Raw genomic sequence first — 18,031 nt, 5'->3', positions numbered from 1 at the left:
ACCATCCAACAGGCATCCATATCTGAGAGAGCTGAGGTGGTGCTTATTTTGTTTAACATGGGCTAAAAATGAGCGGTAAATATAACTTCAGATCTTTCAGCAGAACCTCATTATGTATTCCAATCATTTCCAGCCATTTATTTCATATACGTGATGATGCCTGGTTCTAACAGTACTGTCCTCCACACTCCATCCAAAGGCACTTTTTAATATCTCAGTACATTCATTCAGGAATCGGTGGATGTGTGCACACACCCAGTGTTTCACAACTCTTTTCACATCTCTTTGTTGAACATTTTGTTGATAATTTACTTGTTTTTAGTCTTGCTGGTTAACAGTCTGGCTTAGGGGAAAAGAACAGCTCTATTAATCTCACTACCCTGGATTAAAATTATCTTATGAACTCTATACAGTGGGTGAAATGTGTCACCTTCCTTATCAGTTTATCAACAGCTTTTGATACAGCTGTTGATCATGTTATGTTGGCTTTGACTATAAGGCTATTAAAAGGTTTTAGAATGACCCCTCTGACAGATGACAGCATGCAGCCCTGGGGAGCTACAGATCTGTCTACCAGCAACCAAAGGTGTCCCACAAGGGTCAATTTTAGGTCCACTTTTATTTTCTATTTATTATGATTTTTTCCCCACTGTAACAAACTGTGAGGTACATGTATATGCAGAAGATACCATTTCATACCAGACCGTACACTCTATAAATAATAATAATAATAATAATAATAATAATAATAATAATAATAATGCTTTTTTGATGCCCTGCACACTGGCTACTTTTAATTTGCTGATGTGTCACAAACACAGCCTCTGATTATTCGATGAGTCAGAAAGACAGCCTCTGATTGGTCGATGAGTCAGTGACACAGCCTCTGACTGGTTGATGAGTCAGGAACACAGCCTCTGATTAGCCGACGAGTCAGAAACATAGCTTCTTATTGTTCGACAAGTCAGGAGCACAGCCTCTGATTGGTCAACAAGTCAGGAGCACAGCCTCTGATTGGTTGATGAGTCAGGAACACAGCCTCTGACTGCGTGACAGACTCGACCCAAGGCGTTAGTGAATGGCTAACAGTCATGCTAAAAACAAAAATAACTCTTTACTATGAAGAAATGGATGGCATGTAGTTCCCAAGATGTTTATTCTTTTATGAATGCCGTCCTTTGATATCGCGTACAACATTGTCGACCTGAGAAGTTTAATATACAGGCTTACAGTTTCAGTGTGTGTATCATTTTCCATTTTCTGTATATGAGTACACAGAGAGCTCCAAGCAGAGCTTTTACTGTACAGAAACCAGAACACAATCTAAATTCTCCAAACTGGAGCCGATCCGAAACGGTGAGTCAGCTGGAACTGAAAAAGGCTGTACAGTATGTTTAGACTAACACGAGTGAAAAACAGCTTTAATTCTGCGATTCAGCTTTTAATTTGCTCCAGTGTCATTGACCACATCTAAATCTGACTCAAAATATGGATCTTGTGCAGTGAGCTCTGAGGATAAACATCAGCTCTGAGCATGGCTCTTCACTATAGAGTTGTGACAGCAAATCAAAATGCATCATGGGATTGGCCACTGCCTAAATTCAGCTGTTTTAAATGACCTCCCTCTGAGTACCTTTCAACACAGAGGGGTGGATTCCTCATTATGTGATGGGAAAGTCTGGGAGAACCTGTCTTTTCTCTCTTGGATCCAATCCATCATCTTCTGGCCGTGTGGACTGTGTTTCATCACTGTATCAGTCCATACGCTGTGATACCTCCCACCTCAACAAGACTGAGAAACTTTAATACAAGAACAGACAAAACAGACAAACTATGATCAACTGTAATAGAACAGGAATCACCACATCTGTGTTGCCCTCTGGTGGTGATAAGGGGTCACTGTAGGTCTCATAAAGTGGCCAGTGAGTGGAAACACAAGGTAGATGTTTCTAATAAAGTGGCCAGTGAGTGGAAACACAAGGTAGGTGTTTCTAATAAAGTGGCCAGTGAGTGGAAGCACAAGGTAGATGTTTCTAATAAAGTGGCCAGTTAGTGGACGTATGAGTTTAGTGTGTTTCCACTAAAGTAGCCAGTTAGTGGTAGTGCAAAGTAGTTGTTTCTAATAAAGTGGCCAGTGAGTGGAGGCACAAGGTAGGTTTTTCTAATAAAGTGGCCAGTGAGTGGAAACACAAGGTAGGTGTTTCTAATAAAGTGGCCAGTTAGTGGACGTACGAGTTGGGTGTTTCCAGTATAGTGGCCAGTTAGTGGTAGTGCAAAGTAGTTGTTTCTAATAAAGGGGCCAGTGAAAGGAGGCACAAGGTAGGTGTTTCTAATGAAGTGGCCAGTTAGTAGACATACAAGGTGGGTGTTTCCACTAAAGTGGCCAGTTAGTGGTAGTACAAAGTAGTTGTTTCTAATAAAGGGGCCAGTCAGTGGGAGTACAAGGTGGGTGTTTCCACTAAAGTGGCCAGTGAGTGGAAGCACAAGGTAGTTGTTTCTAATAAAGTGGCCAGCTGCATTTAACAGGATGGTTTCACTTTCAGCAGACGACACTTTGCTGCCACCTTTTGTTTCTCTAGGAAGAACAGAAGACAACTCAGAACTCCATCAGTGACAGGAAGGCAAACGATTTTATACCCTCATATTGAGCATTAACCTACAGCTACAACTACTACTTTAACTTCATAATAAATAATTTTATTAGCAAACAAAACATTATTTTTTCTGTATTTGTGTTTATTTCTATTTATTCCAATGTTATATAGCAATACAAAGCAATATATAGTTATAAGACATGCATTGAGAGCATCGACTTGTTGGAGACATAACAATACAAATAAACATGCTAATTACACTGTGATTGTTTTACTAATTGAAAGTATTTTTGGAGAGTGGGCTCAGTGATTGTTTTGTACATAAGATCACAGTAACTCTTGTGGCTATATGGTAACACTGGGGTCTTCAGGGCTGTAAAACATACTTCACTGCAGTTTCTTCACTTTACTTCTTCTTCACTGCACTACAGCACATTACAGTGTTCAAAGCCAAGTGAAGGACTCAGCTGGTTTTAAAAAGTAGAATAAATCAAAATCAGAAAGTTGCATAATAAAAGCACAGACTTGTTCACAAACATGTTGAACACCCAACATCTCACTAGTTTCTACTGCTTGCAGATGTAGTTCATTCTAATTTTGCAGTGCAAGTCATTCAACTTCCTGTATCTTAGATGTGCACAGTGTTCCCCCTCCGGTCCATCACCGCTCCAGTTATCAGGCTGTCCATGTCCCCACTTCCTGCAATGGTCACACAGTTTTTTCTGTACCATTTCACTAGTAACTGTACATAAGATCCAAACACAAAATAAACAGAAATGTCATGACTTTTTTATACTAAGCCAAAGTTTAGTAATGTAGATGTAAATTTAATTTATTTTGGGTCTTACAAAATTCAGTTCATCATTATAGGTTGTACAGTGGTGCTAGAAAGACTTTTAAGAATTAAAATTTGACTTGAAATGGGATCAGATCTTCATCTTAAAAGTCATAGAAATAGACCTTCAGGTCATAACAATACAAGAGAACCTGATAAAACAAATAACACAAAACAAGTATATAGTTTTCAGTCATTAAGTGAACAAAGTGATCCAATAGTGAATGTTTTTGTTGGTAAAAGAAAGTGAAACTCTGTCTAATGTCAAGCGTGAGTCACAAGTCTCAGTTTAGGGAGACTTTTAAGTATCTAAGAAAAAAACAGTTGTCGATGTTTATCAGGCTTGAAGTTAAACATCCGTTTCTTTTTGGACTTCACTAATCCACTGTCGGGCAGATATTGTACAAATAGAGAAAATTCAACACCTGACATTTTTCCCTGGAGTGGTCATCCAACAAAAATCACCGCAAGATAAAGACATACAATATTCTAGGAGATCACAAAGAACCCCAGGGTAACACCTGAGCATCTGCAGAACTCTCTTCCACTGTCTAACGTCAGTGTTCATGAGTCCGACATCAAGCTACACTGAGCAATAATACTGTGTGTGAAACGATAGCAAGGAAGAAGCCACTACTCTCCAAGAAGAACTTTGTTGTTTAAAGTTTTCTGAAGATCACTTAGATGAGCCAGAAGACCACTGAAAGAATTTAATGTAGATGGATGATGCAGAAACAGAAACTTTAAGCTTAAATGTGAAACTTTACATTTGAGAAAAATTAAAAATGCGTTCCTGCATAAGAATCTCATCCTGACCCTGAAACATGGTGGTGGCAGTATCACGGTTTGGGGCTGTTTTGCTGCCACTGGACCAGGAAAACATGCCATCATTTAATGGGGCTATGAATTCTGGAGTGTCTCAGGAAATTCTACAGGAGAATGTCAGAGTCTCCCCTCTAGAAATGAAGCTTAACAGAAGGTGACAAAGATACTTTTAGCCTCCTAAGTATGAAGGTTGAGGCAGAAGAAGTTTGGCAATTTGGAATTGAGTCAAAGTTCAGACCTTAATCCAACAGAAATGCCATGGCAGGACCTAAAGATGTGCAACAAAATCCACCAACATCACAGAGTTTTCATACTTTTCAAATTCCTTTTCAACGAAGACATTTAGTGTCAGATTTATGTAGAAATTCAGAGAATTGTAGAGCATTCACAAACTTTCTAGCACCACTTTCTAGACCACATATGCAGTTGGGCTTCTTGCTTTGAAACCTTGTTTGGGTTTTTAAAAGGATTTAGAATGAAAAATATCCCCGTCTGACGAGGGTGGATTACCTCAGCATTAACAAAATCTGAAAGAAGAAAAAAAAAAACTCACTTTCTATCCATTACATAACGTGTTCCATCAGTCCATCTCCACCGTCCTGTGATTTCATCTGTGAGACCAATCCAGTATTCATTCGAGTTAGCCGTTATAAATGCCTGGAGAGAGAGAGAGAGAGAGAGAGAGAGAGAGAGAGAGAGAGAGAATTGAGGTTCTGACACAGGAATTGAATTAAATTAAAATGTTTAACTCTGTCATTATGCCAGAGCAGTATAATGAAAGGGTATATAAAAGGTACTTATGTGAACATTTCTGTTCTTGTGTTCCAGTTCCAACCTCTAAACTGAACAAACAATTAAAATGAAATGGTTAATTGGCTGAATGAGCCACTGGTTGAGTGGATGGCTCAAAATTGTCCTCCAATTTTGTTACCATCCTCGTCTCTGTGACGGCCTGTAGCAAATCCAGAGTCAGTCCTGGGCCATAAAGTGATGTAATCAGATGTCACCAATGAATGACAAGTAACCTGATTACGATGCTGATGATCAAAGCTGATATTCACCATGTTGGGAAATAATAATAAAATTAAATAATTATGCATGTATAATTTTTTTCCCTTTTACTGTTAAAATAGAAGATATAACTGAGCCATTCTGCTGAACATTTCCCATAGTGCAACATACTGAGGAAATATCCTCAGCATTTTCTTTATAGCTTAAGTGTCCCAAAGGTTGTAAAATTATGAAAACATAACAGTGTCTACAGCTTTTTTAGATGTTAAGTTAAGCATGTGGATGTGGATCTGGAACTCACTCACTCTGCATGTTTTGCAGTCTGGAGCTTCTCCTCAAGGGGGAGCTATTAGAGAGCCAGTCACTTTTGAGTATGTAACATTAAGAGAATAAACAGCCACAAACCCACACCAGCAGGAGCTCATGAATTTTCAAAACGAGAGGTGAAATAATTTATTACCAAAAAAAATGTTATTGCTTAAGTTTCTGTCATTAAAGCAATTAATGCTGGAAAAAATATATGCCAATAGAATAGCACAGTATGCGGATCTGAGCTGCAGGGGATCATGATTATAGGGGGCTAGCAGGAAATCTTCCTGAGGTAAGGCCTTTTCTGCTGTCTCAAAGAGAGAACAGGAAGTGTAGCGAACACTGAGTAATAATATGTAATTAATCTCCAAGAATAACACTGATGTTTAAAGTTTCCTGGATGAGCCAGAAGACCACTGAAAGAATGTTATGTAGATGGATAAAGCAAAACATACGTTTTTAGCTTAAATGTGAAACATTACATTTAATAAAAAACAAACGCTGAATTTCAGCTGATGAACCTCATGCTGACTGCAAAACATGGTGGTGGCAGTATCACGGTTTGGGGCTGTTTTGCTGCCACTGGACCAGAACAACTTGCTATCATTTAATGAGGCTGTGAATTCTGGATTGTATCGAGAAATTCCACAGGAGAATGTCAGAGTATCTGTCCTAGAAATGAAGCTTAACAGAAGATGGGTCTCACAGAGAGACAAAGACACTTTTAGTCTGCCAAAGTATGAAGGTTGAAGCAGAAGAAATTTTAGAGAACAGGTAGTGTAGCGCCCCATAGAGGTGGATGGAGCTGCACTCTCCACCGACTGGTTTCCAGTCAGTTTATAGCCAGTGATGATGGCCCTCCTTACACTCCACATCTCCCTCACCTTGTTCACCTTGTTCAAAGAAATTTGTGCATGTTCCTCACCCATTCAGCTTCAGTTTCCACTTTGAGTAGTGAGGCATTCTGGGTCCTGCAGTATTCTCTCGCCTGGTGCCAGTTCAGAGAGTCATTGGAGAACAAGTAACATCTGGAGAGATGCTGCGTCCATCCAGGCTTACAGCTAGTCACTGTTTCATGAATGAGAGAGAGAGAGAGAGAGAGAGAGAGAGAGAGAGAGAGAGAGAGGAAGGGATTCAGAGTCAACCCAATAGTTTACCAACTATAATTGGGCACAGGCACATCTAATGATAAGCTTTCAGAACATCACAGTATGCCACAACAGGAGGGGTGAGTGAAAACAAACAAAAGGCAGGAGATGTGTAGGATCTGGATAAAACACTGATTAAACCTGCACTACCAAGGTACAGAAGTGAGTGAAGTCTGCAGAGAAAACGTGCCTCCTAACAACCACGTGGAAGAGCTGGTCGACCCTAAACCTGCCCCCTTCAGGTTAACAGCACTTAAAGCTTTCATCTTTGAGAGAGAGGAGAAAATCAAGCTGCTTCAGATCTGAAAACATCCACAGGTGTTTCTGTCCATCCTTCCACTGTGAGAAGACGACTCAGCGCTGTGGGTCTGAAAGGATGTGTAGCTGTCAAGAAGAACCTCACTGAGAAAAGGAGACGGACACATCAAACAAAGAAGCTGAGCAATGGACTGACCACCCCAGAGTCCAGACCTCAACACCACTGAATGTGTTTGATTACTTCAGAAAATCATCAACCAGCTTCTAAGACTGAACTTTGGAGGTGTGTCTGCAGATTCTTTGAGGAGCTGAAAGTGAGTCTCCTGAAAAAAATGGAAGCTGGAATAAAGGGGAAGAGTGACTCACTGACTCACACAGCTGAGAAATGAATAATTTAATGGTCATTTTCACTGGAAAAATAAATAATGACCTTAGAATGTACTAAAGTCTCTGAATATAAGTTAGCTAACTAGCAGATCTGGTTACCCAACAGAGTCTTTCTTTGCTATTGTTACCTCATTGGATTCTGGGGATGGATTAAATCTACAGTGTGGGCACAACACCTTGGTGGGGTTTAGAGTGATACAGACACTGCTGATAAGCATAATCACTGTTGGCTATCCAGCTTAGCGAACATTGGACGTATTTAACAAGACTAAAGCCGACAATCTAAATCCTTAAAACGCATATAATCATACATTTACCTTCCCTCCATCACAGGACCAGTGATGCCCTTGTATTTCCATGAGGCTCTCAGACTAACCCTTATGACTCATGAACTGCTCTGCCTCTGATTTACGACACATTCATATGACATGGAAACGAGAAATGATGCATCGGCTTCAGTGCGTGAAATCAAGTGCCAGCCTGCCAGCACCTCATTTACATATCATTTACATGAAGCAAGCCTAATTTAAGGAGATGTTTTGTTAGGCAGCCAATAAAACGACAGCATTCAGTGGCTCGTGGGCCAATGGTTGTGCTCGTAGGTGGAGTTTCACATGGGCCAGTGAGTGCACAGCTCCCCCTACTGACCAAACTTTACAGTGTTAAAATTACAACCACTGGAAAGAATCTTCGTTTTATTTAGGTGGTAGATTAATGTGCTTGTGTGGGGTGAACATTGTTTTCCTAAAATATCATTTAAATACAGTAGTATTGCAGTGTGTGAGATGCTTCTGTACTAGCTGGGCTTTTTGTTGTTTATTTTGAGGGCGGAGTCAGTAGGATAATACAATATGCGTGTAAAATAAGTGCATCCACTTTTGTACTGGATTGCTCTGCACACAAAATCATTACTATTATTGTATTTTAAAAGTTCTTTGTTTATTCAGTTTAATTGACAGCTCTGTACAGTACACTATGAATGTGGTACAGAAATCTGAGACCCCACTAAAAACTGCGATATTTGTCATATAAACCTGGAAATAAACAACAGAGAAATTTAAGAGAAAGAAAGGCCTGATGAGTAAAATGATCATTTTTATTCTGATCCCTTGTGAAGCTCATGTTCAGACGACTCTCGGGTGGATCTGGTCTGATCATCAGGGGCTTTTACACAAACATGGAGTTTATGGCAGCTAAAGTGTCAATAAAGCAAGAGAGGGGCAGTCCACCAAATACTAAGAAATTCTGAAAAAGAAACTTATTACATTAAATGACAAAGGAATGCAAAACATTCACTAGTGCTCTCAGACTTTTGGACCCCACTGTATGTTTAATTATAATAATAATATTAATAATCATCATCATTATCCTCATCATAATAATTGGTGACTGTTTCCTCACCTGCGCTCTGTAGCGTAGGGGACAGGAGAACAGAAGACGAGTTCGACTCCTCAGTCAACATCCTGTTCTGAGATTCTTGGACAAGAGATGAAAATAAAATTGATGCAACAAGTCATCTGATTCAGAACCGACAAGGTCAATAAATGCTACAGACTTATTATTCAGTTATCATAAGACATTCATAATCCAATATGAATTATAGAGCTGCACCTAATAATGATCTCTATAACAGAAAAATAGGAGCCATATATCATTACAGTCTGTCAGAGTGACTGTGTGGATCATATGAACATTATAGAGCTTTTTAAATGAAACAGTAGAAGCCATATCACCCCCTACACTTCCTGTAGTGTATTACAGTCTGTCAGAGTGACTGTGTGGATCATATGAACATTATAGAGCTTTTTAAATGAAACAGTAGAAGCCATATTGCCCCCTACACTTCCTGTAGTGTATTACAGTCTGTCAGAATGACTGTGTGGATCATATGAACATTATAGAGGCTTTTTAAATGAAACAGTAGAAGCCATATCGCCCCCTACACTTCCTGTAGTGTATTACAGTCTGTCAGAGTGACTGTGTGGATCATATGAACATTATAGAGCTTTTTAAATGAAACAGTAGAAGTCATATCGCCCCCTACACTTCCTGTAGTGTATTACAGTCTGTCAGAGTGACTGTGTGGATCATATGAACATTATAGAGCTTTTTAAATGAAACAGTAGAAGCCATATTGCCCCCTACACTTCCTGTAGTGTATTACAGTCTGTCAGAATGACTGTGTGGATCATATGAACATTATAGAGGCTTTTTAAATGAAACAGTAGAAGCCATATCGCCCCCTACACTTCCTGTAGTGTATTACAGTCTGTCAGAGTGACTGTGTGGATCATATGAACATTATAGAGCTTTTTAAATGAAACAGTAGAAGTCATATCGCCCCCTACACTTCCTGTAGTGTATTACAGTCTGTCAGAGTGACTGTGTGGATCATATGAACATTATAGAGCTTTTTAAATGAAACAGTAGAAGCCATATCGCCCCCTACACTTCCTGTAGTGCATTACAGTCTGTCAGAGTGACTGTGTGGATCATATGAACATTATAGAGCTTTTTAAATGAAACAGTAGAAGCCATATCGCCCTCTACACTTCCTGTAGTGTATTACAGTCTGTCAGAGTGACTGTGTGGATCATATGAACATTATAGAGGCTTTTTAAATGAAACAGTAGAAGCCATATCGCCCCCTACACTTCCTGTAGTGTATTACAGTCTGTCAGAGTGACTGTGTGGATCATATGAATATTAAAGAATATTATAGAGCCTTAGCTAGCTTGGTAAGGTGAGCTTCTTACCTGCTGCTATACAATTTGTTTGTCTAATTATTTGCCTCCTCTTCATTCAGTTTAATGTGATCACTGATAAACATGAACACAACATTGATTAAAACATATTTACAAAAGACTTACTGAAGGTTCCAGTCAGTATCAGTATAATGATCAGTAACAGAGTGTTGAAGATCAGCAGTATCATGATTAGCCTGATGCTCTGCGGTGATCCTGTTAGAGACGGTGGACAATATGAAAGAAAACATCTCAGTTTAACAGGACAGAACTCAGCAGCTCATCAGTGACAGTGAGACTGATTTTAATTCTCTGCTGTGTTGAAGGTTCTGTTTGTTCTCACCGTGTGTTGGGTTTGGGTTCTTCACTGAAGGAGGATGGTGGAGCGTCTGGTACACGTCCTCCGTCTTCACACTCTCAGACTCCATCCTGCTGCTCTACGGCTTCTTCTCACAAGGCTTCTTTAACTTTCATATGAATGAAATCATTAGAAACAACACGATCACTAAACCTGCTGCTCAGCTTCACCTTCATAACTCTCAGAGAAGATTCTTCACTCGGATTCTGAGGGAGTGAAAGTGAGCTCCATGTTTCAGATCATCTACACAACATACAATTCCTTAAAGTTGCATAGTTGTAATGATATTTAGTTATTGAAGTTCCTAGTTTCCTCCACTAGGTGTCACTAGTCCATTCAGACAGCTTGAGGAGGGGGCTGGAATTAAGGTCCAGCAGAATGAGAGGTGTGTGATGGTGAATGCTTACAGAGCAACTTGTTAGTTTTCATTTATTGTTGATAAAAAAGAATGATCAAAAGAAAAGTAACTGCCAGCCATCATAGAATTCCTGTTTATATCACTTGTTAAATAATACGCTCCAAAAGTTTGCAGTTTTTTTAAGATTCGTTGGTTTTTACTGCAGTGCTCATCTACAAAAAGTTCTGTTTCTAAACACTGTATATCCTTTTAAAACAATGTGCAATATTTTAATGGAGTTTTTAAAAAAGTATAACAGCTGATGATAATAGAAAACACTATTTTATTTTTTTAATAATTATTAAATTTTGTTTAATTTTATTATGCTTAATCATAGGTTAGTTATAATGCAGCACTGATATTTCTTCAATGTGTGAAACTCACTCCCAACAATGCTTGAAAGACAAAAAATATTTTGAGAATAAAGGCTATTTTTTTTGTTTTGTTTTTTTGTGGATGTGACTTTTTAAAGGGTTTTCTGACTTTTCTGCATGTGGTATTTTTTACTCTGTTCATTTATTTCTGAACATTTGTAGTCACATTCTTTCATGCAGAATTAATAATTCATTATATTCCAAACTAATGACTGATAATAAAAAATGACTTATCCTTGTCAATGGTTAGCTGGTTTTAATAGCACGTGGGTGTACTGATGTATATTGATACTAATTGATACTAAATATTTTGTATGTTCTACCATCTTCATAAACAGCGGTCATAATGTTTCCCCAAAGTGTAGCACTGTCTAATCCAGGTGGCTGTTTGTAGGTCTGTGTGGAATTGAGTGGTAGATCAAGTCATCTGCCTGGCCTTTACTCAGCTTTGTGTAATGGGTCTAGAAATGAATGTGTGTTTGACCAGCAGCTTAAGCAGAAACACATTTTTGGACAGAGCTGTAAAAAAGTGACACAATTTCCAAACACATCACATCAGGCCAAGTCATCACATCTACAGTGATACAGAACAACAGCAATCAACCAGAACACTGGGTTCATATAAACACAGCCAGCACTGCAGCACCTTCACTGTAAAGCACGAATCCACTCAACACAGACACAACCTCTGTACAGTGAAGACAACATAACCGAGTTCAAATCAGACAGCTGAGAAATCAACAAGACAAATTAAAAACCATAAACTTAATCATAATAGAATAAAGCACACTGACATGTTTATGGACCATTTATGTCTTTCCTTTGATGATTCAATGCATTAAAGGAAACATTTGCTTTGACATTTTGAAACTCATTTTAATTTTTGTAGTAAAAGAGTGAAAGTTGGAAGATCACTGAAGACAAAGATGCCCTTTAAATGTGTTTATGGTTTTGGAAAAATGGGTAGAAAAGCAACCATGAAAAGCAAATTTATCATGTTTAGTCACATTTTACTTCTGGCTGTGTTCAGATTGGAGTACAGAGTTCCTCAGAGAATGTTTATCTTTGTTAGCTTTGTGCAGTTGCAGTGCTAATTTGTTGTGAAGTGGCTGATGCAACAAATGATTTCTACTTATCTGTTAGTGGTTATCAGTTTCTTTTGAAACTGGTTTAGCTGCTGCGCAATAGACTGCACAATTACACGGGCGCACACTTGCATGCATTGGCACAATTACACTAGTGCACACCTGCATACATTGGCACAATTACACTAGCACACACCTGCATACACTGGCACAATTACACTAGTACACACCTGCATACACTGGCACAATTACACTAGTGCACACCTGCATACACTGGCACAATTACACTAGTACACACCTGCATTCATTGGCAAAATTACACTAGTACACACCTGCATACACTGGCACAATTACACTAGTGCACACCTGCATACATTGGCACAATTACACTAGTGCACACCTGCATACACTGGCACAATTACACTAGTACACACCTGCATACATTGGCACAATAACACTAGTGCACACCTGCATACACTGGCACAATTACACTAGTGCACACCTGCATACATTGGCACAATAACACTAGTGCACACCTGCATACACTGGCACAATTACACTAGTGCACACCTGCATACACTGGCACAATTACACTAGTGCACACCTGCATACATTGGCACAATTACACTAGTACACACCTGCATACATTGGCACAATTACACGAGTGCACGCCTGCATACACTGGCACAATTACACTAGTGCACACCTGCATACATTGGCACAATTACAATAGTGCACACCTGCATACACTGGCACAATTACACTAGTGCACGCCTGCATGCATTGGCACAATTACAATAGTGCACACCTGCATACATTGGCATAATTACAATAGTGCTCACCTGAATACACTGGCACAATTACAATAGTGCACACCTGCATGCATTGCCACAATTACAATAGTGCACACCTGCATACACTGGCACAATTACACTAGTACACACCTGCATGCATTGGCACAATTACAATAGTGCACACCTGCATACACTGGCACAATTACACTAGTACACACCTGCATGCATTGGCACAATTAAACTAGTGCACACCTGAATACACTGGCACAATTCCAATAGTGCACACCTGCATACATTGGCACAATTACAATAGTGCACACCTGCATGCACTGGCACAATTACACTAGTGCACACCTGCATACATTGGCACAATTACACTAGTACACACCTGCATGCACTGGCACAATTACACTAGCATACACTGGCACAATTACACTAGTACACACCTGCATACACTGGCACAATTACACTAGTACACACCTGCATTCATTGGCACAATTACACTAGTACACACCTGCATACACTGGCACAATTACACTAGTGCACACCTGCATACATTGGCACAATTACACTAGTACACACCTGCATACATTGGCACAATAACACTAGTGCACACCTGCATACATTGGCACAATTACACTAGTGCACACCTGCATACACTGGCACAATTACACTAGTGCACACCTGCATACATTGGCACAATTACACTAGTGCACACCTGCATACACTGGCACAATTACACTAGTGCACGCCTGCATGCATTGGCACAATTACAATAGTGCACACCTGCATACATTGGCACAATTACAATAGTGCACACCTGAATACACTGGCACAATTACAATAGTGCACACCTGCAAACATTGCCACAATTACAATAGTGCACACCTGCATACACTGGCACAATTACACTAGTACACACCTGCATGCATTGGCACAATTACAATAGTGCACACCTGCATACACTGGCACAATTACACTAGTACACACCTGCATGCATTGGCACAATTAAACTAGTGCACACCTGCATACACTGGCACAATTACAATAGTGCACACCTGCATGCATTGGCACAATTACAATAGTGCACACCTGCATACATTGGCACAATTACACTAGTGCACACCTGCATACACTGGCACAATTACACTAGTGCATACCTGAATACACTGGCACAATTACAATAGTGCACACCTGCATACATTGGCACAATTACACTAGTACACACCTGCATGCATTGGCACAATTAAACTAGTGCACACCTGAATACACTGGCACAGTTACACTAGTGCACACCTGCATGCATTGGCACAATTACAATAGTGCACACCTGCATACATTGGCACAATTACAATAGTGCACACCTGCATGCATTGCCACAATTACACTAGTGCACACCTGCATACACTGGCACAATTACACTAGTGCACACCTGCATGCATTGGCACAATTACACTAGTGCACACCTGCATGCATTGGCACAATTAAACTAGTGCACACCTGCATACACTGGCACAATTACACTAGTGCACACCTGCATACACTGGCACAATTACACTAGTACACACCTGCATGCATTGGCACAATTAAACTAGTGCACACCTGCATACACTGGCACAATTACAATAGTGCACGCCTGCATACATTGGCACAATTACAATAGTGCACACCTGCATACACTGGCACAATTACACTAGTGAACACCTGCATGCATTGGCACAATTACACTAGTAGACACCTGCATACACTGGCACAATTACACTAGTGCACACCTGCGTACATCTCAATCTTTCACTGTCTCACTCTCTATATCAACGTCTCACTCTCAATGTCTCCCTCTCTATATGATAGCGCTTACATTATTATACTTCATAGGAACAATGTGTGTATGATACAAATCGTCAGTGTCCAACATAGTGGCTTTACAGGAGAGGGCAAAACCTTTAATGTAAGATGTAAATATGTTTTCATTTTGGAGCATTTCTGTCCATCATGAAATTTTCACATGATGTAAAAGAGCTGCTGAGCTCAAATGATCTAAGAAAATAAAATAAAAAAATAGAGATGTTTTTCACTGGACAGCAACGATATACATACATGAATATGTATATGAATGTGTTCTGTTTTTATGCCTACTTGTATTTATCACAGCTACAAATGCATATATATATATAAAAACATGTCCTGAACACTGAAAGTCTTCTTGCATTAAAAATAAAAAATCAACAAACCAAGTTATGAATTGAATAAATGTAGTTTTAATTAAAACTGCTTTAATAAAAAGTCTGTTCCCTTACATGTTATTTTAGCTGAGACCTTTGTCAAAAATATATCCATTTCAAATTATTATCATTTATAAAAAAATAGAAGATCTGAAAAATGTTATGTCCCCAAATTAATATCAACTTAGTGCTTATTATTTCATAAGCAGTATTAAGTATTGAATAAGAATTTCATTGTGAGAGTAACTGTCAGTTTCTCTGTGCATTTTAGAATCTCTTGGATCTTGAATGTTGTTAAAGTGTAAGATTCTCAGATCTTTTAAAGAAAAATAAAGCAACATCTTTGTGTTTTTACTACGGGATCCTCCAGCTTTATTTACTGCTCTGTACTCTTTACTGTGCACTGAGTCTTTTGAGTTCTGTTTAATTTGTTGCTTTTTATTTTCAAAGTCTGTAAAAATAGAAAGCGAGTTAAAAAGTGAAAATCCTGAGATTAGCATCTTCAAAGCGGAGATGAAATGTGCTGATATAGTTTTGCAACTTCAGAGAGGAAGACAGTTCTCCCACACACAGCCACAGCCTTTCACACCTTCATAGAAAAGAAGATAATGACGTTAAAACTGTCCAGACTCTCATTCGACTCTACTGACCGTGAAGTTAGCTGTAACCACAGGCGTAGCCTTAGGGGGGTCAGTTCCACCCCAGAATGAAGGACAGTCGTCCTTCTGGTCACCCCAGTTATGGAAAGTGAGACAGTCAGTAATTAAACAGTCACCAGTGAAAAGTGGTCCTACCTGCTCTGGTGTGAACGGCTACCCGTTACGGTGAAAGTCTGATGTCGGGTGGTTACCAGGAAGTTATAAGAGTCTGATGATGCTGCTTTTCATAATTAGCATATCCTGCTGTGATTGGCTGATTTGTGGAGGGTGAGTGTGCGTTCGGTCCTTCAGTTGTGCTGCTCTGTGTTTGTCATGTTATCTGTGTAGTTTTTTAGGTGAATATAAGCATGTGTTATAGGACAGATTCCCTCTGTGTAATAAGTGTGTAATAAAGCAATAATAAAGCTACAGTGTAGCTTTCTAATCTTTAGACTCATGTATAACAAGGGCTAACATGAATGACTTCTATGGCCTGTTTACATCAAACATTTTGATTATAGGGAGTTTAAGATCTCTGATCTATCATAAAACAGTGTCTCAGTCATCAGGCAGTGAATTCACAACCATTTCATGTAGGAACTTTCTGTGAGGGAGCTTTTAGAGGTGGACGTCTGGTTCCTATCACCACCACTGTGAACAGTTCTGACTCGGTAAGTTTATCTAGAATAGAGCGTTTCACACCAAACCGCTCTGAACTGCTCTGTTTGTATCTTAACCAGTCAATTATGCAGATTTTTAAAAAAAAATTGTTTGAGAGCCTCTTTTATGTTATGCATTTAAAAGTCAAGAGATGCATTTAATTTACTTGATTCAAGTACAAAACTTTCTCATGAATGAATAAAATACGTGACACAGTTTCCTCTTTCAGTTTACTTTGGACAGAAGTTGTGTTGTTGAAATATTGTATTCCTGTGAAAATGATGGACAGATTATATACAGAGAAAGAACTGTGCATCACTTTTTACATCACTTTGTTGCAGCAATGCTAATTTATTTAGTTTTTCTAGCAGTGCGCCCCCCAGTGAAATCTCTGGGTCTAACCTGGCCCCCCTTACGAAAAGCTCTTGCTCTAATCCTGGATGTAACTGACTAAAGTTAATTTGAACTCTGATTGATCAAACTCAGTCACTAATAACCTTCACCATTCATAACTCTTCACATGAGTTTGATCAATCAGAGTTCAAATTAGCCTCAGCACATCAGACATTATTGTCATTATTGGATTAGATAATTTAATCCTAATTGTTATGAATTAAATTCTGGTTTTGCAGAAATAAAATGCAAATTTACTTTTTTTGTCAGTGTTCACACAAACTATTTGGAAAGAAATAAAATTCTACCAAATGAAAATCATCGAAATGTAAACAATTATAGAATTTTTTAATGACATAAGTGCAGATAAGCAGTATAAAAATGACTGTTCTGAATTTCAGTTTAATGTAATGTAAGTGTTCATAAGGATCAATATGCGAGTATTAATCTGTGTTCCTACTCGTCACTGAGGGAACTCTGAGTTGTTTTGTCTTTGGGAGAGTCAGATGTGGCAGCAAAGTGCTGCAGCTCTTCTTTCCTTTTTATTCCCTCACACTACCTGTCATCCACAACACTGAATGGGTTTACATGAACTCAATAATCCGATAATCGGATTTCTGCAGATATCCAATTATTCAAATGGTCATGTAAACAACACACTCTGATCTAGAAATCTGATTAAGATTCCAATAAAGAGCCTGGATTTTAGCTCAGTAATCAGATTTCTCAGTGCTGTAAACTCTTACTCTGATTTCTTTCGTTTTTTTTAGTCTGAGCATGAGCGAAAACAGACAGCGGTACCAGCAGCGTTGCCACGAGACGCAACAAAACACTTTTGGAGTGACGCTAAAACCAAACATGAAATAAAGGATTGAAATATTCTTCATCTTCTGGAGGATGTATGTTCATGTTTTTGGGTAAAATGTTTTAGAAATAACCTGCAGCATGAAGTTTGAGCTTTGTTAGGTTCACGTTGCGTCTTCTTCTGTGAGTTTATTG

General features: G+C 39.0%; 1 protein-coding gene across 1 annotated transcript; it reads right to left on the bottom strand.

Moving 5' to 3' along the window:
- Positions 1–2,912: 2,912 nt before the first annotated feature.
- LOC118814944 (C-type lectin domain family 4 member F-like) lies at positions 2,913–16,329 on the bottom strand. The gene is made up of 7 exons (XM_036580852.1): positions 16,136–16,329; positions 10,455–10,578; positions 10,238–10,327; positions 8,769–8,843; positions 6,500–6,642; positions 4,808–4,911; positions 2,913–3,293 (listed from the first exon to the last, which is right to left on the bottom strand). Exons 2-7 carry the CDS (start codon positions 10,537–10,539, stop codon positions 3,161–3,163), a joined length of 630 nt encoding a protein of 209 aa, XP_036436745.1. The 5' UTR covers positions 10,540–10,578; positions 16,136–16,329; the 3' UTR covers positions 2,913–3,160.
- Between the last annotated feature and the right edge of the window lie 1,702 nt (positions 16,330–18,031).

Source organism: Colossoma macropomum, unplaced genomic scaffold (genome assembly GCF_904425465.1).
Source record: "Colossoma macropomum unplaced genomic scaffold, Colossoma_macropomum, whole genome shotgun sequence".
NCBI lineage: Eukaryota > Metazoa > Chordata > Actinopteri > Characiformes > Serrasalmidae > Colossoma > Colossoma macropomum.
Note: the sequence above shows the minus strand (reverse complement) of the source record. Positions and strands in the feature narration are given on the sequence as shown.